General features: G+C 40.8%; 1 protein-coding gene across 2 annotated transcripts in view; it reads left to right on the top strand.

The window, feature by feature from the left end:
• PGM5 (phosphoglucomutase 5) overlaps positions 1 to 26224 on the top strand; it is a 163496-nt gene that overhangs the window by 124269 nt on the left and 13003 nt on the right. For both annotated transcript variants that reach the window (XM_040356968.1, XM_040356962.1), the window contains one exon: positions 20317 to 20451. In XM_040356968.1, the coding sequence (XP_040212902.1) occupies positions 20317 to 20451 (135 nt within the window). The remainder of the gene's footprint in view (positions 1 to 20316; positions 20452 to 26224) is intronic.

The raw sequence follows: 26224 nt of genomic DNA, 5'->3' as shown, positions 1-26224 counted from the left end.
TTCGTCAATCTGAAGCCTAGAAAGTGACATTTTAATCCATAAATCATCATCATCTGCATCATCTATCCACATTGTATTTTTATTTTTAAACTATTTTAACTGACTTTCTTAAGCTATGCAGATTAACACCATTATCATTCTCTTTAAAATGACACCCTCAAAGTAAGGTATCATTCAAACCAAATGGTGCAAAAACCCACAGTTTAGTAACATATGAGAGAAAGAAAGAATGAGAGAGAAAGAAAGAAAGAAAGAAAGAAAGAAAGAGAGAGCAAAAGAAAGAGAGAGAGAGAGAAAAAGAAAGAAAGGAAAAGAAAGAGAAAAATAATACTTTATTAATAAGGGCTTTCTTTCAGATCTTCTAATGATTGTGTACAAATTACCTTTTATTATTAAAGAAAGATTTACCCTCATAATACGCTTCCATAGTTTACTTAACATAAACTCTGATATTTATTTATTTTTCCCTTCAAACTAGGCAAAGTTGAGGATGTTTACACTGGGAGTCGGATTTCAAGCTAGCACTCACTCCTGTAAACCACCACAGCCTGTAACCTGATCTGCTGTTAATGACCTCTAAGGGAAAACATCTGTCCCCCCCCCATGCTTGGAGCAGATTGTACAAGTTTTAGACCATATACAATCCAATCGAATTGCATCGTTTTTCTCATTTTTAACTCTTTTTCAAAAATTTTAAAACATATTTGGTTTGTACATCTGCCAAAAATCATGTACACCACATTATAACATGACATTCCTTAACTTCCAATAGCGACAAAAGATCGCTTAGAGGACAAATCTCATGAAATCCACTGACCAGTCCCTGCGCATGAACCGACCATTGTTTTCTACTGATAAAGTCACTCATAATTACTCACAATCTATATTTTATCAGAAATGTCATTTTATAATAACTTTTAACACTTGTTTATTTTTTAATTTTATTTTTTACAATTTTTATAATAATATTTTTTATAAAGTTTTTTAGATTGAACATAACTTTCATATTTTAATATTTTTCTCTGGGGAACCTTATAATAAACCAAACCCAAGTTTAGAATCTGTTGTAAACATTGCTCAAACCTCAACTTATTAATTCTTACAACCAGATCTGTAGGATTTCAGTTAAACATAAAATACCATGTTGTTTACCATTTACTGAATTGTATACAATTCTTCACACAATCTCAATCAACAATTTTCCCATTAAACCTTTGTTCTAATCCCATGCATGTTTTGACATGTCATAATACATTTTCAGTTGTTGGGGTAAACATATTCATAAACATTTACAGGCAGAATTAAACTTAATTATCTCATTAGAGAACTTCTTTACACTCTGACATTATTTAACTAATTACCCCATGTAACCGGGACCCCCCTTTGAGATATTCCAACCCACAAACCCCAGTGGTCACAATCCCATGTATTTGAAAAAAGATATATAATTTCATTCAGATTTGGGCGGCACAATCCATAATATCACTCATCTTCCAGAGAATATTTTCGAAGGAACCTCTTAATCATCACCCAGGGGATATTGGTAATTATCGGTACCTACATCAGGAATGCGAGAAAAAACTCGTACACGAATATTAGTTACCTATTTTCAAAAGCGGTCACATAATCATAGCTCATAACAATCTAATCTAGAGACTGTCTCAAACAAGATTTCAGAAAGGGATAATGTATTGAATGCTCCCCCCTTGGGGCCACTTACCCACTTAACCCTGAGGATGGCATGGCACAGCATGTGGAATAAAACCATTTAAATGTACTATGTAAAATGTTCTACTGTTCCAATGTGATACCCAGAATCTCCTCATCCCTCATTTGTGACTTGTGAACACAGCTTCTGTAGTCATGAACGCCAGGATTTACACACTCTCTCTACTGCTTTTGGGCACCCCATGAGGTCAAGGCATTGAGGTCGGGGCACACAGGACAGAATATGAGCGGATTCTACCTTCAGGTAGGTCTGCCACTCCCATCTACATCATTCTCCTCCCTTACGTGTCTGTCCAGCGAAGTGGCATTGTAGTTACCCCCCCCTGGACAGACTAAGGAGGGCATGAAGAAGAAGGCCCGTGGGCCGGAGGGCACAGAATCCAGTATGGGCAGCGGGCAGGAGGCGACACCATATGCGTTCAGAACGAGGCAAAGCCTTCAGTAGGGAAGAGCATCCAGGCAGGCCCATGCTTCCTCCAGCCGGGCATACAGTTGGGCAGAACGTAAGGGGAAGGAAGGGGCACGGCCTCAAGCAGTCGGGCGGGGCCCATGCTTCCAGCAGGCATCGTGGGCAGAACATGAGGGAAAGTAAGACAATAACAGGCCCTGGGTATCACATTACAACAACCAAACTGGCAAAAAGCCCTCTATGTATCAAGTCAAAATACAGTGCATGGCATCGTCAGTGTAAGTGTAAGTGGGCAACCCAGATGGGACAGGTCCCCACAGAACACGCATTCAATCTATCCGATTAAAAGGATAAAAAAACGGGACGAAATAATTCACCTAAATTAATTCTCTGTAGAAGATTTTAACTGTAAAATAAAGACTTAACAATTGCTTATTATGTGCATCAGATGTCTGTTCCATATTTTTTAAACCTCAGGAGAAATATCCCATTATTTACTGATTACCGTTTATTAATTGCGACAAAGCAACTGAAATCGTAGACTCTAACAGACATAGACAGTGCAATATCCCAAGTCAACCTTTTGTTAAAAAAACTCTGTGTTACAAAAAAAACTGTCTCCTAGGTTGTCGTCCCTGGGGGGGGGGGAAGAGGGGGCTATCCTCCAACTTGCAAATGTGGCAGAGCTCAGGGCGGGCAGGATGCAGGGGTCTGGACCGCCCACATTCCTCACACACCCAGTTCTATCCCCCCACCAGGGAGGGGGCAGGAGTATATATTATATCAGGGAGGCATCCCAGAAATATAAAAAAAAACAGCAAAAATAATAATAATAAGAAGAATTCATTCACCACTTGCCAACAAGGAATTGGGAAAAGGGATCAATGAATTTCAATGGGAAGAAGAAAAAAAGGGTTGAAGAAAGGAGAAAGAAATAAGAAAGAAAGAGTTCGATTCCAGAACAGAGTTGAGAACCCAAACGAAAAGTGCAGGATATAAAGGTAGACACCAGAAGTTTTAGAGCACACAGAATGGAAGCACAATCAATTACAGACACAATGTACCATTAGACACAATCAAATCAATTCTTGCACAGTCAGTACAATTGGCATGCTACATAGAGGGAGAGGAAGTTAGAGGGGCTACGTAGTAACCAGCAATGGAAAGGGTTGGCAAGGCAAGCTACAACAGAAGAGAGAGAGAGAGAGAGAGAGAGAGAGAAAGAAGGAAGGAAGGAAGGGCTATGAAAAAGGGAGAAGAAAGAGAGGAGCTATGAAAAAGATGGCAGAGGGGGGAGGAGCTATGAAAAAAAAGCGGCAAGGATTTGGAGAAGAAAGGGAGGAGCTAAGAAAAAGATGGCAGAGGGGGGAGGAGCTATGAAAAAAAAGAGCGGCAAGGATTTGGAGAAGAAAGGGAGGAGCTAAGAAGAAGATGGCAGAGGGGGGGGGAAATCAGGAATCAAGGAAAAAGTAAAGACAAAGCAAGGAGAGAAGAAAATAAAAAAAATTCAACCTTCAGCCAGATATTAAAAACAGAAATCAATGTCAACAGCAGTTGATATATATATGACAAGAAATCCAGATATATCTATACTTATCAGAAACAAGTAATTGCTTAACCATGCGGTCCTTTCAGACTGGCAAGGAAAGGGTTCGTTCTATTCCTGTACCAACACAGTGCTTTCCAGCAAAAACCCCATAAGCATATATATATATATAAAATTAACTAAGAAATGGAACGCACAAAAATGAAAATGGTTTTCTGGTTAGACAGCAAAGGGATAAAGATAATAGTTTATAAAAACCCTAGAGTTAGTTGCTGTCCAGCCTTGACAAAAGGCAGAAATTTTTAGGCACACATTAGCAGAAAGCCAGAGACGAAAGAGTTAAGTATGCTGGTTAGAAAACCCTTAATTAGTATGCAGCTGTGACAAAAGGCAAAAGGTTTCAGGCACACATTAGCAGAAAGCCAGAGACGAAAGAGTTAAGTATGCTGGTTAGAAAACCCTTAATTAGTATGTAGCTGTTGACAAAAGGCAGAAGTGTAAGGGAAAAAGCAATTTAAGACACAAAAATATACACAGATAGCCAGCTAGCAGAAGCCACACAAAAACGACCTCCTCCAGCTCAGCCCCCACCTTTCCTAGCACAGGGAAGTTCAGTAAACAAAACCCCCGCGTTATTCAAAGCAAGGACAAAATGTGGAAAAGCTGACTCAATATCTCACCACAGACATACTCAAATAATACCCCAATTTATCTAAAAGGGGTTTTGAAATATTTATCACAAGCCTAAATATAACAAAAGCCCATATATCGCAGCTAACTTCCTTAGAGCTGCCCAGACTCAGCCAAGCCAGCATGCACTCCCCGTGCACACCACCTTTATCACATCGGCTTAATCCGAGACGATGCACGGCTAGTACCTAACTTAGTAGGCCGATTTCACACACCCCTTACAGTACAGAACCACACAAACAGCTCACACCCTTACAGAACCATACACAGCATACAAACAGGCAAGAACCAAAAAAATTAATAGCAGTGAATCAGCACAAGCCGGGGTTCGCTTCTGGACCAGAATTATACCGTCTGTTTCAAAGGCTCGGAATTTGCAGACAAACTAGATAGGAATAGAGGCCGTCTAGCCTGTAACACGGTGTAAGGGAGCCAAAAAAAACTCGCACTTACCGTGTTTAGGGGTTCATGACGCCCCTTTCAATGGTAGACGGTCCCTCAATTCTCAGCCAGTTTCTTGTGCGTCCACAAAGTCTGTCCTTGAAGTCCAAAAACCACGTTGGCGCGTCAATTGATTTAGATTTGTAATGATTCACTGGTATAATCTGTGGAAATAAGCAAAGACAAACGAACACACACACACACACAGATTCTTGTGGTCTGGAGCTGAAGTGCACAGCAGGAAGATGAGAGAAGAGCAGAACAGACAGATGCACACACAGAGAATGTAGTAAAAGAATGAAAAAGGAGAGAGGGAGGCGGCCTTCTCCTCTTAGATTTATTGACTTCATGATGTCACAAAATACACACCCATCAATCCCTCCCCATCACCCTTGTGAGTCTTTTATTGGTCAATTCATATAGAAGGGTGGTTTCTCCTCACAAGTCCATTTCATGTTCTTCCAAAAGTCACACAGGCTCCTTCTGGGGTCTGTAAAAGACAGGATGTGGGGGATGGGAAGGCTTTTCCTGTTACAACTGAGGAATCCAGGAGGGAGGGGGGACACAGAGTGAGTGAGTGGATGGAGTGGCTTTTTGATTTCAACAGCTCTCTCTGTATGTCCATCCAAGTTAAAATATACTTTAAGAACATATCTGACAAAATCTGAAGAATCATTTCAAGGAAAATATACACTCCATTTCAGTGGTTCTAATCATAACACAAAAATATTCATTTTAGTTTCACGTCTATCACACATGCACTTCATTTTTGTTTTTTTTTGTTTGATAGGGCAACAAATGGGTCTTTTTGGTGCTTAGTGAGCCAACTACTTTTTTTTAAAAACATTTTCAGGTAAAATGTTGATGCTTACAAACCTTTATCTGGGCAGTAGGCACAAAAGCAACATTATATTTATGTTCAAAACACACTGCAAACCAGGACCACACCATTTACATTAAACATTGGCTGGATCGTTTCAGGGATCATGATTGATATAAGCATGTACAGTATCTCACAAAAATGGGTACACCCCTCAAATTTTTGTAAATATTGTATTCTATCTTTTCATGTAAGTACACCCTTATTAAAAATTTCCAAATTGGGCCCAAAGTGTTAATATTTTTTGTGGCCACCATCATTTTCCAGCACTGCCTTAACCCTCTTGGGCATGGAGTTCACCAGAGATTCACAGGTTGCCACTGGAGTCCTCTTCCACTCCTCCATGATGACATCACAGAGCTGGTGGATGTTAGAGACCTTGCTCTCCTCCTTCTTCCATTTAAGGATGCCCCACAGATGCTCAATAGGGTTTAGGTCTGGAGACATGCTTGGCAAGTTCATCACCTTTTCCCCTTCTTTAGCAAGGCAGTGGTCGTCCTGGAGGTGTGTTTGGGGTCATTATGTTGGAATACTGCACTGTGACCCAGTCTCCGAAGGGAGAGGATCATGCTCTGCTTCAGTATGGCACAGTACATGTTGGCATTCAAGGTTCCTTCAATGAACTGTAGCTCCCTGAGTGCCAACAGCACCCATGCAGCCCCAGTCCATGACACTCCAACCACCATTCTTGACTGCAGGCAAGACACACTTGTCTTTGTACTCCTCATCTGGTTGCCGTCACACACACTTGACACCATCTGAGCCAAATACGTTTATCTTGGTCTCATCAGACCACAGGACATGGTTCCAATAATCCATGTCCTTAGTCTGCTTGTCTTAAGCAAGCTGTTTGCAGGCTTTCTTGTGGACCATCTTTAGAATAGGCTTCCTTCTGGGACGACAGCCATGCAGACCAATTTGATGCAATGTGCAGCATATGGTCTGAGCACTGACAGACTGACCCCCACCCCTTCAACCTCTGCAGCAATGCTGGCAGCACTCATACATCTTTTTCCCAAATACAATATCTGGATATGACGCTGAGCATGTGCACTCAACTTCTTTGGTCATTGCAATAAAGTGTAATTTCTTCAGTGTTGTCACATGAAAAGATAGAATAAAATATTTACAAAAATGTGAGTTCATTCATACATTTATGTGAGCCTTCAATACAAGTATACCAAAGGGATTTATCCCTGCTCATGTTTATTGACTTTAGCCAATCACGCCCATGATGTGCATATGTGAGCAATAATTTTACCATACCTCCCAGATTTTTGAGATGGGAATGAGGGACAACTATTTGCAAAAGTATATAGGCATAAAGGATAAATATACCAAAATAATTATTAGTTAAACCCACGAGTGCTTTTTTTTACCAATACTATTCCTTTAAACTGTTTTTTGAAATGTACAAATGCATCAATTTGGAAATGTAATGAAAGGTTTAGCACTGGGAAACACTTTTTAAAAGATAAAACATGCATTTTATATACAACTATATAGATCTGATTAAAATGAGGAACAAATGAGGAGGAAAGAGGGACACATATTTCAGTCTTCATATTTAAATTCTAACTATTAGCTTTTTCAAAGGAAATTAGTAATAAGAGCAGTAAATGGTCTGTTATTATTGATATCTCTTAACAAATATGCTAGTTGCACTGTGATATTGATTTATAGAGGGTTAATAAACTAGAGAAGAAAAATGTTGCCTTATTTCTGTAGAGTGTAGATTACTTCATTCATCTGATCAAGTTGTTTTTCCCCTGTATGCTGGTAGGTGTTCCTGCCTCTTTTAGTTTTGCCCACCTATAATGATGTATAGTGGGTGAAAGTTGTGCCCCTATTTATGCCAGATGTGGGTGGGGCCCTATGAGAGTGGAGTATGGGAACAGGTCACCCCAGTACAGCACCATGCATCTTGGAGCAAAGAATAATGCCGCGTACACACGATCGGCTCGTCTGATGAAAACGGTCTGATCGACCGTTTTCATCAGACGAACCGATCGCGTGTGGGCCCCATCGTTTTTTTATCCATCGGTGAAAAAACTAGGAACTTGTTTTAAAATTATCTGATGGTTAAAAAAACGATAGAAAAAAATGATCGTCTGTGGGCACATCCATCGGTTAAAAATCCATGCATGCTCAGAATCAAGTCGACGCATGCTCGGAAGCATTGAACTTCATTTTTCTCAGCACGACGTTGTGTTTTACATCACCGTGTTCTGACACGATCGGTTTGTTAACTGATGGTGTGTAGGCAAGACTGATGAAAGTCACCTTATGTCCCCATTCTCCCTGCCAGAGGCCACACTCTACATTCCTGGCCTGAGGCCAATCACTCGAAATAAAGAAATCTCCACTCCAATAGCATTTTAACATGTTACTTAATCGGTTCAACCCTTGTTATACACATCTTCAGCACAGCAATACATCACATCCAGATTACTGACAGAGTCTTGCAGTGCAGAAAACTTGTAGCATGAAACACATTATGACAGTACAGGTAGTTCCAAGTCAGTGCAGAACATTAGTTAACAGGTTTTAGACATCTTTTCGTAAGACGCACCAAGATGGTTTAGCTCACCATAGAGATCCTCAGTCCTAGGCCACAATGCCTTCCTGCATTGAACCACAGACCTGAAGTTTAAGGTCAGGGGTGGCAAGGGATCTCCATTTGCTCCTTGCATGCTATGTTACGCTATGCTAAGAAGTAGCAGAGCAGGACCTTGGATAGCCTGGTGCCAACTGCTATACATTTCAAGTCACTTACAACAAGTAAATGTATTTAAAGTGCATAGAGCTTCATGGCATTAAATGAACTTTTTTCTCCTTTACTGAATCAACCCTACTGACTAATTTGTAAATTGAGTTGATGGTGAACAGGGTGTAATTTTCACTTAGCAAAGAAATTTTCCTTTCTTATACAATTATGTGGAAGCAAAAATACATTTGAGTTTTCTCTGCAAAGTGAATTTACGCCACATTCAATCAGCTAAGGGAAATTCCCTTGCAAAGTGATAATTCCCTTGCAAAATGTACAGTCTACTTATCTTAGTAAATTAAGCCCCCTAGAGTTCTGCCATGGCTCTGGCTTAAAGCTGAACCAGGGCACCATACTTTTATTTAAATTATTTACTAAAAGCCACAAAGAATATAAATCCACTTTGAGTGCATCAAATGCCTTTGCGAACCCAGTTATTATTATATAAAAGTCATCACTGTACTGTATATAGCCTGTAAAGTGAGCAGATCTCTGTGGGAGGAACCCAACAGGCCCACCCACTACAGGCTGTCTACAGAATATCAGAGGAGGAGTCAGATACAAATCAGCCACTTTGCACAAGGAGAAACAGCAGCAGTGACCAATCTTTGTTTCCAGGAAGCTCCTGCTCAGAGGCAAAGTTTCAGCACTCCAGCATGACCCTCAGCTGCAGTCCAGATAGGTCTTAAAGTGTCATTAAACCCACATCATAAAAAAAAAACTATCAATAAATGGTGTATTACATGCTGTTCATACTCACTCAGTCACTATCAGATTCGTTTTCGGTATTCTGCAAAAATAAATCTGGTTGATCCTGCTGTTCTCTGTCTCCCTCTCTGTCTGTTCATGTCCCCATTTCAGCTAGGGTTTCTGCAGCTGTAGTGGCAACTCTACACATGCTCAGATTTTAGTGAGTTTCTACGCTGGCCATTTCCTTCCTATCACATCACTATACACCGTGGGTGTATACACAGTGGTAAATGACAGCCCACTCCCTCCCTCCCTCTCCATGTCCACTAACCACCTAAAGACAATGAGGGTGGGATATTACAGGTAGATTAATGGAGGCTTCACCTCCTTCTTATTCTAAGAGACAGGTTAGAGGGGCGTGACTGTCAGAAATTCGCCCAAACCATGTTATTTCCATAAAATAATAAAGATTTATTTTAAAATATATGTTTGTATTCTAAATTGAATTTATTGATATTATTTATTTATTTTTAACCGCTTCAGCCCCGGACAATTTTGGTGCTCAAAGACCAGGCCACTTTTTGCGATTCGGCACTGCGTCGCTTTAACTGACAATTTTGCGGCCGTGCGACGTGGCTCCCAAACAAAAGTTATAGCTTCTACAAAATAGGGGACTGTTTTAAGTTTTATTGCATTTTTTTTTTTTTTTTTTTTTTTACTAGTTATGGCAGCGATCAGCGATTTTTATCGTGACTGCGACATTTTGGCAGGCATATCGGACACTTTTGACACCATTTTGGGACCTTTATCATATTTACAGCGATCAGTGCAATGACACTTGCAGTGAAGGGGTTAACCACTAGGTGATGCTGCAGGGGTTAAGTGTTCCCTAGCGAGTGATTCTTACTGTTAGGGGACGTGGCTTCACGTGACACGCACTGATGACTGTTCACGATCACAGGCGACAAATTTAAAGGGACGTACCTGTACGCCAATCTGCCTGCCCGCGCCATGTTTTTCGGCGTACATAGTCGTGCGGCGGTCGGAAAGTGGTTAATCTGTATTCCAAAGGAGATTTTTTTTTAACATGTTACCAGCAGCAGAGGACTGGAAGCTTCTCCTGCCTATGTTTTCCTTCAGACAGGCTGGGAAAGATCTGGGTCATGTGACAGCTAAATATATATTAGGAAAAATGTACTTTTAATTAAAATGATTACAGTGCCATCATCCACCTACAGAAATAGAAAGGATAATGTAAATTAAACAGTGTGTGTTTAGTATCACTTTAACTGTTTCTAAAATTGCTCCTAGAAAACAAGTGGTGCTTATTTATTACCTACAATTTTTAAACGGTTTCTGATTGCCATTCTGGTCTGTGTTTAGCAGTAGAATCTAACAGGCCTTTAGGTGTCTGCTTCATGTATACTAAGTTGTGGTCTTTGTAAGCTTTCAAGTCCTGTAGCAAAATATCGGATGTCACATCCCTTTGGTAAAGAGCTGGTCTGTGTGTGGGCAACACTATAAATACATTACTTGTCAAAAAGGTCATGCCTGTTATAAAATGCTCATATCTTCTTAGTGATGTCTCTGCTAATAAAGTATAGACCACTGTTAAAGCAATGGCAGGCCATACACTTCAATTTTAGCACAAAAGAAATATGTAATACACCAAAAAATACAATAAAAAAAAACTCGTTTGAAATGAGGTGAAATGAAAATGCGCTCACTTCAAAACATCCATTTATGTGCTGGGGAATTTGAAAAAAATTTAGCGCTACACCCAAAAGTGCTACTGGTAATAACTGGTTCTTCACTTAAAGTACAGAGGCTGCCCATCACCACAATACCCAGTCCATTTACACAAGCTTCAGTAACAGCCTTTTTTTAGGGATTTGTTGCTTAGAGAAAGTTTAACAGGAGAGGGGTTAGGGCACAGGATACCCAAAACGCTAAGTAACATTGAGAGGACTGTCTTCTCTTTAAGTAACTATGAATACTGAACAGTCTACGGCCTCACAGCTGTAGAAAATTTGGCAACTTTCTGAACATTATAAGGTCTCACAGCTGGGGACCATAAGGTGAGTCTTTTTGACATCTAGCTACATCCAGATGCTCCATTGCACAACTACTGGTAATCAGTTTGATTTCCAGAACACTGCAAGTCTCAGGGATTAATTGAAGGTCTTTACTCACAAGTCCTCAGGACAGCTGCGACCTTCCAGCTTCCCCTGGACTCGGTCCAGTGAGTAAAATAGTCCTTCTCCAGACCAAAACCTTTGTGGTGAGGTCCTGCCATTAGCTTCTAAGAAGATCCATCCAGACCCTCAGCCCTGACACAGCTGAGACCTCTAGAACAGCTACACAGTCCATGGACTGCCTATGGGCAGCAGACCCTCAAGCTCTGGAACCCTCCTTGAGTGAAGGAACCCAGCTTTCTAGTGCTTTAGACTATTTATCACCTTTCCAATACCCTACTGAACACTCTTCTCCAGGGATTGGCTGACGAAGGATAAATATTCAAGCTGGCTAGTTGAATCTCCCGCCCTAAGTTCTGGAAGCTTCTTCTAGACACAGGGGGAAGGAATCAAATTCCCAGTCTGTGAAACCCAGGACAAATCAAGACCAACAATCACTGCTCCCTTGATTACAGAACCCAAAACGAAATGTACCTAGCATCCTACGCTAGGATGGTGCTACAAAGAAATGAGATTCTTTTTCATGTGTGTGAATTTTTTCATAACTTTGTGATTTAAACTGATGTCCAGGCAGGTAAAGAATTATTTTTTTGCATAAGTACCTGAATATGTCGTTAGCTTTAATTAGCTATAATTCCCTGCAAAAGAGGAAACCTGATATGGGAGACACAATGGAGGCTACCATCACTTGTTTATCTTTCCTTATGAAAATATTGGTTTCCAGGCTGTAATGCTAACCCTCTGGTTTCAATACTGTAAGTCACTAACTTGGACTTAAGCCTTGTACACACGCTCGGTTTACTTTGCAAAAACCAGCAAGAAAACTGCTGGCAGAGCTTTCTTGCCGAGTATACCGTGCGTGTGTACGAGGCTTTCAGGTTTCTCGTCAAGAAAACTGCCCAAAATCTCGACGAGAAAAATAGAGAACCTGCTCTCTATTTTCTCGTTGTGATTCTCGGCAGTGTTTTCAAGCCGAGAAACACAAGAGTGTGTAAACTTACCAGTTGCCGTGGAAACCTGCACATGCTCAAAATTACTTTGGCACATGCGCGATAGCTTCCTAGGCATAGGTAGGGTGCAGCAAGATGGCGGCGACGGCATCGAATGTGACGAGCGCATGCTCGTCGTACGCAATGACGTCACTGCATTCTTGCCATTCAAAAGAACCCCGGTTCTTTTGAATGGAGTGTCTGTACACTCGGGTGACAAGAGATTCTTGCCAAGAATCTCGTCAGGAAAAACAACGTTTTTTTCCTGACGAGATTCTGGCCCATGGGTACAAAGTATAAAGATACTAACCTCTGACTTTTTTCTGATACCACTGAGCTGCCTATATATTCCAGTTATGACAACTAATAATCTCAGGTTCTATTATAACAAGTTTACTTTATGGTAGATAGAGATAGATCATATGATGTTGCGTGTTAAGTTTCAGAATAGATAACAGGTTCACCTTAAGGGCATATGGCAGGTTTGGAGACGTGCCACAAATCAACCATTCCAACTATGCGAAAGGCAAATATGCCATTCACTTGACCTGCAATATCATCCTTGGAGACAGGCCATCCCCGCTGGTCATTAGAAAGAGGGTTTCTTTAAGTTCAACTGAACATTCAGTTTGAATCTATAAAGATCTGACTCAGCAGGGGGCATATTGAACCTCTACAGAGAAACCTTTGCTTCCACACAGACAACAAGGGTGCTTTTCTACAACCTGCTGGCAGGGGACAGGCTCTTCTACTTAGAATATGACTTTTTGTTCTAGAGAAAACCAAATAGACATATATGTTGTTTTGATGAAGCTATATTATAAATGGTATATTTAAAGTATACGTTTTTCTTTTCCATAGAGCACACTATGCTATAAGTATAGCACCTATCTTTCACCTATCGTTCAGCCAGCGCTCCCTTTCATTTTAAAGAAGGTAGTCCCCATTGGGGCCAATGCTCCTAGTGCCATGAGAGGTAATGTCATCCTGTTCATGTGTAGCCCGATAGAATAGGTCAGTGCTCCCTCTCTTGGAAAAATGGGATGCTGGACAGCTGCTTCATCCTTACAATAACTTGAGAAATAACCATTGCAGGCCGCAGAAAATTTTAAAAGGGCTTCTTTTATATGTTTAAGTTCTTTAAACTGAAAGGGATCCCTGGCTGGAAGGTAGGTTTAGCACACAAAGTTTCTATACCTATACAGTAGTTTAGTGTGCAGTGAGCAGAGTGTCTCCTGGTAATAAGGTAAGGGGACCTGGGGTGGGCATTCTTAATCTTATACCGAGTTCCTTTAACTGTTTGTGATCACTTTAATGCTAACAATGGGGGATCAATTATTAATGTAAAGGCCTTCTTAGCCTGTTTACAATAAAAAAAATTAATCAAAAATCTCTTAAAAAGAATGTCTATCCCTTTCTAGCTGTAACTGTTTTCCTTGGCACATCAGGATGTGGAAACTCATCACTCCCATTGTTGCTAGGATTTAAACTATTGTGTTTAAATACACTCACTCCCATTTTAAGCATAGCATTCCTGTTATCTGAACAGCTAATTAATATAATAAGTACTTACTGTAGATAAGGAGAAAATTATATTCTCATATTTCTTCTTGTCTTAGTATACTTTACAGGACAGAGCAGAACAAAACAAAAGATTTTTGACTTACCTATAAAATCCTTTTCTTAAAATACATCGCAGGACATGGGGCTTTCTAATCATTACTTTTGGATTATATACTGCCACCTTCAGGTGAATGGACACTGACATGCAAAGTGAAAAGGGGGCTACTCTTATGTTGAAACACCCAAAAAGGACCTATGCCCCTTGTAGAATGCGCTTTTATTGGAAAAGGATTAACTTCCCCTTGAAGGTTTAAAATTTAAATAATAACCTGTTTGATCCATCTAACAATAGTAGAGCAAAAGGCTGCTTGAGCCTTTCACGACCCATCTGGTAACTTAAACAGTGAGTACAACCCCAAGAGACAGTTGCTGAGAGATATGCCTTTATAGCTCGAACTACGGCTAAACAATATAAAGACATTTCTTTTGGTTGTTTAGGGTGAGGACAAAAAGAAAATAAGACAATATCTTGATTACTATAAAATGACAAAAGAACCTTAGGCAAAAAATACTGCCTAGACCTTAGGAAAACATTATCTTTGTGTAGAATCAAGAATGCCACTTTAGAAGACATAGCTGCCAATATCGATACTCTTCAGGCCAAAAAAAATGTCTGACCACAATCCTGGTAGGATCAGAGAGAGAGATGCTACCCAAAGGTTAAAAGGAGATTGTTGGAGAGCTGACAACACTAGTTTCAGATCCCATGGTGCAAAAGGTTTACATACAGAATACGCCAAGAATACGCCAAGTTCCCCACCCCCTGCCTAAATGTCTTTACCAGAAAATGCAAAGCCAAAGGATTCTAAAAAAGTATAGCTAAAACCAAAATCTGGCCTCTAATAGTACTCAGAGCCAAAGAATGATTCAGTCCTGATTTGAGAAACACTGCATATTTTCTAGAATGTAATCATTTCTAATCACACCATACAAAATATGGTTTCCATGGGTGATGGTAAACCCTGCAAGAAGACAACTTCCTGGCCTCAACAGTCAGGCCATCAAAGTGACTGTAAAGTAGAATGAAATATGGGACCCTGTAAAAGTAGGCCTGGTAATGATAGAGGAGACCATGGAGCTCTGCCACTGATATGGTTATGTCCAAGTACCAGATTGGTAAGCTCAGTAATGACAGCAGTAACCTAATTGGAGGGAAGACGTATATTAAACACTACTAATCCCATGCGGTTACTAGTGCCCCCCAGCAAAATCCATTGGATCACTTGTGCTGGGTGTAAGAACCATTTCCTTGCTGCTGGTGACTTAAAAATTCTGCCTTCCAATTCTCAATGTGTACTGCTGAGAGTGCCAGAACATACCATTTCACCAAAGAAAGAATGTGTAATGTCTTGCTGTTCGGCACATGACTACTGGTACCTCGCTGAAGATTGCAGCATTCTACGGGGGGTGCATTGTCCAATTGGATCCTAACAGAATGACCTGAAAGGGTTAGCTAACTGCCTGTTGATTGGAAGCTGAGCCCCCCTTGCCTAGCACATACCCTAAATCAACAGGGACCTCTAAACTGCACCCTAGCCCATCAGACTGGCATCCATATTTAGAATCCAATAGACTGGCTGACTTGCTCCAGTTTCAAGCTGAGAATCCACCAATTGGCCTGGGGTAATAGCCTTACTGGGCAATCTAGGGAGTGTACCTATTTATCCCACACTGACAGACTGCAACTTCTTGGAGTGAAACTTAACATATGGTACCACTTTGAAAGCGGCTATCATCAGACCCAGTACCCTCATGCAAAAACACATGGTAGGTAATGACCATGGGACCGTAGGCTGAACTTATACCCCTATAAACAATTTTATTATTAAATAAAAAAAACACACACACTTTACTTTTGGATTTGAAATGGCCACGGCCCACTTATTGGTATTTGTTTTAAACAACCTTCAAACCTTCAGTACTGATTTCTGAGGAATCCAGATTCACCTGAATCTGTGCAGTACCTGCATTGTACCCTGAGTTTGAGGCCTGGTTCTCACTGGTACAACCTATGCTCCGACTTTGGGGACACATGTCACATGACATGTACAAATCAATGGTTCCCTATGAGACCCATCTTAACTAGTCCGACACAAGTCAGTCTGACTTTAGAAAAGGTTCCTGCACTACTTTGATCATTGAAATCGGATCAAAGTCAGATCCTCTTCCAAACAATCTGACTTGTGACCTCTGACATGAAGAATACAGCAGCAGTAAAGGAAATTTATGTCACACTGGGATGGTTTTGAGTCGGACTATCTCAAAGTCGGAGCAAAATCTTATCCTGTTCATGCAAGTCGGATGGATGTAGGACCGCTGTAGGACTGATGTAGCAGGGCAAAGTAGGATGACAGTCACACAACAGTCGTGTCATACCAGTGTGAACCCGGCCTCATTGTCAAAGATTAATTAAACAAGCTGAAGTTAGAAGTTGATTGGCTATCTGCACAGCTGCACCAGATTCTGAGTGCACACAGTTTTAGTGAATTCCCCCCTTTATAGCAGTTGGAGATACAGTGTAAGAGTAACACTATGCAGCAGCTGAAAATACAGGGGTGCACAAGAGCAACACTACGTAGCAGTTCGAAATATAGGGGCACACAAGAGTAACACTATGCAGCAGTGCTTACTAGCCCCTTATGGCATAAACCTGCATGGGGGCAAAAATGTACAGTTCACAACTGCTTTAAGAATTGAAACTCTTTATTAACCTCTTGTCGCCGACGGCACACAAATATGCATCCTCTCAGGGGGTGGCCTTGTTTATGAGTGGCTGCATATTTGCATACCATATTTCAAACACAGCTGTGCCGAGAGCGCACCCCCGACACAGTCACCAGTCACCTATCGGAAAGCTCCTGATTTCTGCTTGCGATTGGGAACTTTCCAATTATGTGACCAGCGTGACAGCCAGTCATGCCGGTCACATGATCATAGACCCCAACCCGCCTCCTGGCACCTAAAATCTCTTAAAGGGTTGGGAGGCGCAGATGCCAAGGCATTAAATAAAAAAAATAAAAGCTGTGGTGTCCCAGGAGGACATATATGCATTGGAAATGGCTCAAGTTTTTTTTGTGCAAACATTTTTGTTTGTTTGTTTTGGCAGTTTTATTACTTCAAAACCTTAGATTAATGCTCATTTTGTCAAGGGGAATCGGGTAGTTTTTTTAAAATCTAAGCAGTACTTACCGTTTTAGAGAGCGATCTTCTCCGCCGCTTCCGGGTAAGGGTCTTCGGGACTGAGCGTTCCTATTTTAATTGACAGTCTTCCGACAGGCTTCTGACGGTCTCATACATCGCGACACGAGTAGCCGAAAGAAGCCGAATGTCGGTGCGGCTCTATACGGCGCCTGCGCACCGACGTTCGGCTACTTTTGGAAAATCGTGACGCGATGTATGCGACCGTCGGAAGCCTGTCGGAAGACTGTCAATAAAATAGGAACGCCCAGTCCCGCAGCCCATACCCGGAAGCGGCGGAGAAGATCGCTCTCTAAAACGGTAAGTACTGCTTAGATTTTAAAAAAACTACCGATTCCCCTTGACAAAATGAGCCTCAATCTAATGTTAAAAATTAACTTTTCGGGTGAACCTCCACTTTAAAGTGTATGTTTGTGGAAAAAGGATTAATACTATATAAGATTTATATATAGCATCTACAGTTTGTGCAGCACTTTTTAATATAAAGTGAGACAGTATAGTTACAATACAATAAAATACAAAAGAGAGCCCAGGGCCCTGCTCATAAGAGCTTACAATCTAATAAGGTGGGCCAAGTGGCACAAAAGTAATAACTGTAAAGGAGGAGCTGATGAAGAATTAAAAGTTCAGTTGTTGGTGGTAGGCTTTATGGGCTTCCCTGAAGAGATTTGTTTTCAGGGATCACCTAAAGGTAGCCAGAGTAGGAGATAGCCAGGAAGATTGAGGTAGAGAGTTCCAGAGGATGGGAGAGGTTCTGGAGAAGTCCTGGAGATGAGCGTCGAAAGAGGAGACAATAAAGCAGGAGGTCTTCGGAGGAGCATAAGGGGCGGTTTGGGAGATATTTTCAGACAAGATTAGTGTTGCAGCTAAAGACAGAATTGTGTTTGGTTTTGTATGTTGTTAGTATTTTGAATTTGGTTCGCTGGGCGATTGGAGGCCAGTGTAGGGATTGGCGGAGAGGGGTGGTAGACACTGAGCGGTTGGTAAGTTGGATAAGTCTGGCGGCAGCATTTATGATTGGGGGGGGGGGAGTCTGTGTGGAGGTAGTCTTCATTAAGAAAAATGCATGCAGTACATCTCTTTAGGCCATGTATTTTTTTCCATGTTTTATTCCCTTGAAGACCCTGCAAGTACAGAAAAACACTGTTGATTAATCAGCCTCTAATTTTCTGTTGTGGGCTAACAAAATCCAATTCTACCTCATCTTTTTGTATTTGCATGTTCCCTGTATCTCACAAAAAAATGTCTGTTTATAAATTTTTCATTATATGTTGTTTTAAAACCTATGTTTGTGATTGGTTTACGTTAAACGTTGATGAGTTGTTTTTGGGAGGTGTTTTTCCTAAATTGGTTTTAATAGTACAGGCTGCAGGGCTGTCATCTTGATCCTGGCTTTACTACCTACTGGAGTACTGAGTAGGAACAGGAATGCAGTCAGTGAAGTCTGAACATCTGAAGGCTTTTTCCAAGTCAGTGACTCCCACGGTTGTGGAACCAGGATAGGGAGGCCCTGGAGCCTGCACATTTAAAAAGAAGAAACTCCCATATTTCCATTACCACATCCTCAATTTAGTGACACGTTCTTGCTGCAAATTATGGTATATCATTTGTATAATGTAGGGTGCTGTAACTCTACGTACTCAGAATTAGTGTTCACTTTCCTTTCCAGCAAGTGTGTCTGTGTTTGTCTATTACAAAATGATGCATTGCCATCTAGTGTTTGTTAGTTTGAACTGCCTGTGCCAGAAATAAAATTCTCATGTATAGCTATGGCAATAAACTAGTGCTTAACCACTTAAGGACCGGAAGAATTTCCCCCTTAATGATCAGGCTATTTTTTGCTATACGGCACGGCGTCGCTTTAACTGACAATTGTGCAGTCCTGAGACGCTGTACCCAAACAAAATGTACGTAATTTTTTTTCCCACAAATAGAGCAATCTTTGACAATTTAAAAAAAAAAGCTATATGTTTTACTTTTTGTTATAATAAATATCCCCCCAAAAAATATGAAAAAACAAATTTCTTCCTCCGTTTAGGCCGATATATATTCTTCTACATATTTTTGGTAAAAAAAAAAAACACAATAAGTGTATATTGAGTGGTTTGTGCAAAAGCTATAGCATCTACAAAATAGGGAATAGATTTATGGCACTTTTATTTCTTTTTTTTACTAGTAATGGCGACGAGCTGCGATTTTTATCGTGACTGTGACATTGTGGCAGACGAATCGGACACTTTTGACACATTTGTGGGACTATTGACATGTATACAGCGATCATTGCTATAAAAATGCACTGATTACTGTGTAAATGTTACTGGTAGGGAAGGGGTTAACACTAGGGGGTGATCAAGGGGTTATCTGTGTTCCCTGCTAGGTGTATTCTAACTGTATGGGGATGTGACTCTCATCTCCGGACAGAATGGGGATTTGTGTGTTTACACAATCACATCCCCGTTCTGGCTCTGGAGTCCGCAATCCCGCTTGGCCGGCGGGCATTGCGGCCCCCAGCCATGCGCATTGTGTCCCCTGTTGTGCAGTGGGCGAGCACCTGCTATTGGCTCTTAAAGATTTAGAGCTACAGCGAAATGATGGCGGCTGGTCGGCAAGTGGTTAAAGCATATCTAAACCAAAAAACAAAACATTTATATATTGGAGTATACCAGTTTATTGTCATGGCTACATTTGTTTGTTGTTTTGTTTTTTGTTTTCATTTTTTTCCCTTTATTTTCACCAGTAAAAATTGTTCCTGCAATAGGGTGTCTCCTCTATCTCTATCTATCAATTGACTTCTGTTCAACCACCCTGTCAGATGAAAGCCAATGGCTGCAGTGCTTATCTGTGTATTCTGTCAGCAGGGGAGTCTCCCCACTGTCAGAATACAATAGCACAATGGGCAGGATTCTCCCATTCGCCTTAAATTTGTAGATGGGGGAAATGGCCATGCATGGCCAGCTTCACCGGCAGCGTTAATAGACTCTTTCCAACACGTTTCGGCCACTGGATGTTATTGGTTGAAATCTAGAAAATGTATAACTTTTTATTTATTCAAATAAATAAACGTTACCTGTTACCAAGCACATTGTACTACTACAACACCTCAATGGGTAGCAAATATCATTCTACCTAATGTAATGTATACTGTGCTCTTGCTTTCTAGGGACTCAGAATTATATTTGCAGATGCATCAAGGATTATATTTAGACTCAGTGCCTCAGGCTATGTGGGAACCACTCTGCGAATTTATGCTGAAAGCTTTGAGAAAGATCCAGGCAGGCACAATAGGGAGCCACAGGTAAATGGCAATTGTTTTTACTTTTGTATCAGACTGTAACATATATTCTTTGTTTATTTGCAAAAAATAGCTGATTGGGCAAACTTAGTAGGTATGGTTTCAACCCTTCATTGCAAGAGCCATTTTTTCATCTTTTTGCACACATGCTATAATGTACATTTTAGACCTGATGATTACCTAAAACCTAAAAACATTATATATTTTTTAAAGCAAAGACACTGTAGAATAAAATGGTGGCAATATTTATTTCCAGTAAAAAAAATACACTCAAATAATTTTAGCACCCACAGACAAAATATAAATATAGCCCAACGCAAAGGTCTACACTTCAGGTATCTTATCTATAAACTTCCCATTAACTAACGGAACCAGACAGGGCTGCCCCCTATCCCCTATAATTTTTGCCTTAGCTATAGAACCCCTAAGCAGAATACATTCGATCATCCCCGAACGTCAGAGGTGTTACGATTGGCCAAGACGTGCACAAACTAGGACTATTCGCAGACGATATCATATTGACACTGACAGAACCTGATATATCTCTGCCTACAATACACGCAATACTAGAAAAATTCAAAGATGTCTCATACTATAAAATCAATCAGGAAAAATGCTTTATCCTCCCTATGAACATACCAGACTCGACAATCAACTCTCTACGCACAACACATAAATACAATTGGGACAACAAATCGATAACATACCTAGGGATCCAACTCACATTTCCTCCAACAAAAATGTATGATGCCAATTTCCCCACACTTTTAGGCCAAATATCCCGTGACTTATCACATATTCAAAAAACCAACTTATCCTGGGTTGGTAAAATAGCCGCTTTCAAGATGCAAACTCTACCTAAAATTCTATATCTCTTTAGATGCCTCCCCATACCAATTCCTGCTAAGTTCTTTAAACAACTAGACAGCAAACTTAGACAATTTATCTGGAACAAAAAAAAAACCAGAGTTGCTTTCTCGATCCTTACTACTAAAAAAAATTCCGGTGGAATGGGCCTCCCAGACATTAGAAATTATTATTTTGCTTCTATCTTAGATCAGATGAAACATTGGTTTAACCCAACAAATGACAAATTATGGGTAAACATTGAACGTCTAGCCACACACAATTTTGACCTCCCTTCTCTCGCAATAGCTAGCGCCATTATCCCCAAGATAACAATCCCCAACCTAATAAGCATTAAAACTACTTTATTCGCTTGGAAACACATTCTCTCAAAAACCAGACATGTAGAGAAAAAGGCTAAATTACATCTTCCCACAGAAGTCATTAATTATTGCAGAATCAGATTCTCAGTAAACGAGTGGATCAGTAATGGATATAATCTATACCAGAACCTACCCCCTAATGTTAAGAACATCATCGAGAATTAGGCCCCATACACACGAGAGGATTTATCCGCAGATACGGTCCAGCGGACCGTATCCGCGGATAAATCCTCTCGAGGATTTCAGAAGATTTCTATGCGATGGCGTGTACACACCATCGCATTGAAATCCGTGCTGAAATCCTCTGGCGATGACGTGTCGCGCCGTCGCCGCTATTATGACGCGGCGACGGCGCGACGCTGTCATATAAGGAATTCCACGCATGCGTCAAATCATTACGACGCGTGCGGGGAATCCCTTTGGACGGATGGATCCGGTAAGTCTGTACAGACGAGCGGATCCATCCGTTGGAATGGATTCCAGCAGATGGATTTGTTGTGCATGTCAGCAAATATCCGATCTGCTGGAATCCATCCCAGAGGAGATTTCTCCGCGGAAACAGATCCGCTGGCGTGTACACACCATAGGATCTATCCGCAGAAACCCATTTGCTGGGATTTATCTGCGGATGGATTCTATCGTGTGTATGGGGCCTAAGATTGGTAAGTGTGCCCGACTGAAAGATTTCTCTCCCAGTAATTTGATCGAAATCCCTATGAACCTTTGGGAGTTCCTCTCTCCTCAGAAAAATGATAAAAAGAAAGGTATATCTTTCTTCTACGATGTGTTATCCTCCCAACTCTTTATCAAAAACACAAATATGCTGAAGTGGGAAAAGGATCTGGACCAAATTTTTTCCCCGACTCAGTGGATTAAAGCATTTCAAACAATAAGTAAGTCATCCTCTTGCATTGAACACTGGGATAATGCCCAAAAATAATTAATAGATGGTACTTAACACCATACAAGTTATCCAAAATTTATCCAACAGCATCCGACATCTGTTGGAAATGTAACGAGCAAACGGGAAACCTCCTGCACACGCTTTGGAGTTGCAAGACTCTAAAAAGTTTTTGGAACTCTATCTCATCCTTTATCGCCAATCTTACGGGCAACCTTACCAAGCTTACTCCTACTAACGCATTATTAGGTATAGATCTAGACAAATACCCCACTTTGTATAGGACTATTGTCTTACATATTTTGATAGCCTCAAGAATTACAGTGGCCTCTCTATGGAAATCCGCAGACGCCCCAAACCTACCAATGGTCATCACCAGATTAAACACCCAAGCTCAATTAGAACTATTATTAGCCTATAAGAATGATTCTATAATCCCCTATCGTAGAAAATGGAAAATGTGGTTAACCCACCCGAAAGCTTCCAAATATTTAAAAGATTCCTTACTTTAATAATCTTCCTATAGTCTGAAGAATAACAGTAAAAATACTGAATCTTTGGTATAGATAATGACTAACGGCAGCCTTTATTTCAGTTTTCTCCATCCCTTCCCCCCCTCCTTTATTTGTCTTTACTTTAGCTGTATAGGTGTACCACTGATCATCTTGGTGACTTCCCAGTCCTACAGTTTGTACCCAATTGGGGTAGACTGGCCTAGGTCGCTGAGTACCGTATTCTTTTTCTGTTAAATGTTTGCCTGTACATGGTGATTATACTACTCAAGTTGTATATTATTGCAACTATCTCAAGTGTTGTAAATTGATAAACCCAATAAAAATTTATTGATAAAAAAAAAAAAAATATATAAATATATTTTTTGTAACATATAAAAGATGAGGTATTGTTGAGTAAATAGATACCAAATATGTCAAGGCTTAAAATTGTGCATGCCTGGGAAATAGTGAACAACTTTGAAACCCAAAATGTATATTACTGCTCATCGGTAAAGAGTTAACATTGAACACTGGCCCTGGAAATATTACTTTCACTCTGGTGTGTTCAATGCTACCTAATATCGGTGACATCATCATTTATGTACGAGTGAAAACCTGACACAAGCGTTTGTTTGTATGTTCATGTATATAGGGGCAGATAGATTAACAAGATTTAAAAAAAAAAAAAAAATTTAAATTTTTTTAAATGTTTGTACTTTATACCATGTAATAGCAGATATCAGGTGACTGGTTCCTTTTAACGAGACATCAGGGGTGCTATTAGACTCATAATGTCACCTCTGCCCTCTGCATAATAGCAGGTGACAGGCTCCCTTTAATGCAGTGTTTCTCAATTCCAGTCCTCAGGCCCCCCCAACAGGTCAGGTTTTCAGGATTTCCATTATTTTGCACAGGTGATTTGATCAGTTTCACTGCCTTAGTAATCACCACAGCCTTTTCATCTGAGGGAAATCCTGAAAACCTGACCTGTTGGCGGGGCCTGAGGACTGGAATTGAGAAACACTGCTTTAATGGAACATCAGGTGTGCCATTAGACCGCTAATGTCACTTATGTACTCTGTTGAAGCTTATCAAGCACAGACTAGCCAGAGTAGCCAGGAATTGATGGTTCTCTGAACCTGGAAATACTCAAAGTTGAGCGTGCTAGGCGCAACACAACTTTCAAGACAGTCACGTTACTCCCAGCTCTTATGCCGCGTACACACCATCACTTTATGTGATGAAAAAAAATGACGTTTTTAAAAACGTCACTTTAATTGACTGTGTGTGGGGGAAAACGTTGTTTTATGTCTTCTAAAAAACGACCAAAAAAAATTGAAGCATGCTTCAATTTTATGTGTCGTTTTTCAAAAGTGCACTTTTTACTTCACAGAAATTGACCGTGTGTAGCAAAAAACGTCGTTTTCTAAGACGTTTTTTCATCCACGCATGCCCAGAAGCTACTTATGAAGCAAGCTTCAATGGTAAAACGTGGTGGAACGTAACCTCACTTTGCAAGATCATTGTGAGAAAACGATGGTGTGTAGGCAACTTCGTCTTTGAAAATTGAAGTTTCAAAAACGTCATTTTTTACTTCACAGAAAGTGTCGTTTTTTTTCATCACATAAAGTGATGGTGTGTACGCGGCATTAGAGGCTTTATTCACACTGGCCATGGATAGATGGAAAAGACTGGCAGTTTATTTGTGTTTTTTCGTCTACCTCCAAATTTACATGGTGGACAGAGGGGTGAATATACATTGCTTTGGCCACAAATTAATGCTTAATTTTGCTCTGTGGCAATTTTACCCAGCATGTAGAGTTTGATGGGTGGGACTGCCTGTCAAGAAACTGCATGCCAAACACACCTTTGTCGTTTGTGGCAAGTTATTTTGATATAAAATCACCCTTAGAATAGCATAAATCCCATATTTTCTCCTTTGTATTTCCTCATTACATTACATCTGGAACAAAAAAAAAAACAGAGTTGCTTTCTCGAGCCTTACTACTAAAAAAAATTCCGGTGGTTGAAACAGTAATGTTTCAGCAAGGGTGGCACCACGCCCTCCTTGAATGACTGGTTTATGAGCTGCATGATAGCTGGAGCCAAAATATCGGCACATTCTTTCAGCAGTTTGGTGGGGATGATATCATTGGGCGCTGTGCTATTTCGCAGAGTCCTGATGATATTTTCAGTGGCATCGATGGAAATGGGTTTTAGAGTGAAGTTAGGTGATTGTGGCGGTATTATGTGGGTATTAGGTTTGTGATTTAGGGGGGGGTAGATGGAGGTTGTATTTGTTGTGCCCATCAGAGTGCCCCTTAATATAAAATGTGCCCATTAGCGTGACTCTTATTTTATGTTAAGGGGACTCTGATGGGGACATCTGATATAAGGAGGCACACTGACGGGAATACCTGATGTAAAGGGGCACTGTAATAGGGACACCTGATGTAAAGGAGCTCTGTGATGGGGACACCTGATTTAAAGTGCGCTGTGATGGGGACACCTGATGTAAAGGGACACTCTGATGGGGACACCTGATGTAAGGGGGCACTGTGATGGGGACACCTGATGTAAGGGGGCACTGTGATGGGGACACCTGATATAAAGGGACACTCTGATGGGGACCCCAATGTAAAGTGCCACTCTGATGGCGACCCCTGATGTAAAGGGGCACTCTGATGGGCACACCTAATGTAAAGGAACAATCGGATGGGGACACCTGATGTAAAGGGGCACTCTGATGATGGCACCGACTGTAAGGGGACACTCTGATGGGGACAAATGATGTAAGGGGGCACACTGATGGGAGACACCAGATGTAGGGGAGCCGTCTGATGAAGAAACCTGATGGAAATACCTGATATAAGGGGGTACCCTGACGGTGGCGACTGATTTATGGGGGTGTTTTGATGGGGACACCCAATGTAATGATTATTCTGGTAGGGGTATTTGATGTAAGGGGAAACACTATTGGGGACATTTACATTCACAGAGTATTATCAGAGCGTGTGGAGGAAACCATAAGAAAAGCACCAGAGAGTGCGGCTTACGCCAAAAAAGGGAAGAAAGACATGTACAATCGTTAATAGCGCAGACTTGTGATTCGGACCTCGGCCGTAAAAAAAATTTAGTGACCGGACCTCCTT

The sequence above is a fragment of the Rana temporaria genome, chromosome 1, assembly GCF_905171775.1.
Source record: "Rana temporaria chromosome 1, aRanTem1.1, whole genome shotgun sequence".
Classification (NCBI taxonomy): domain Eukaryota; kingdom Metazoa; phylum Chordata; class Amphibia; order Anura; family Ranidae; genus Rana; species Rana temporaria.
The sequence above is the reverse complement of the archived record's forward strand: the minus strand, read 5'-3'. Positions and strand labels throughout refer to the sequence as shown.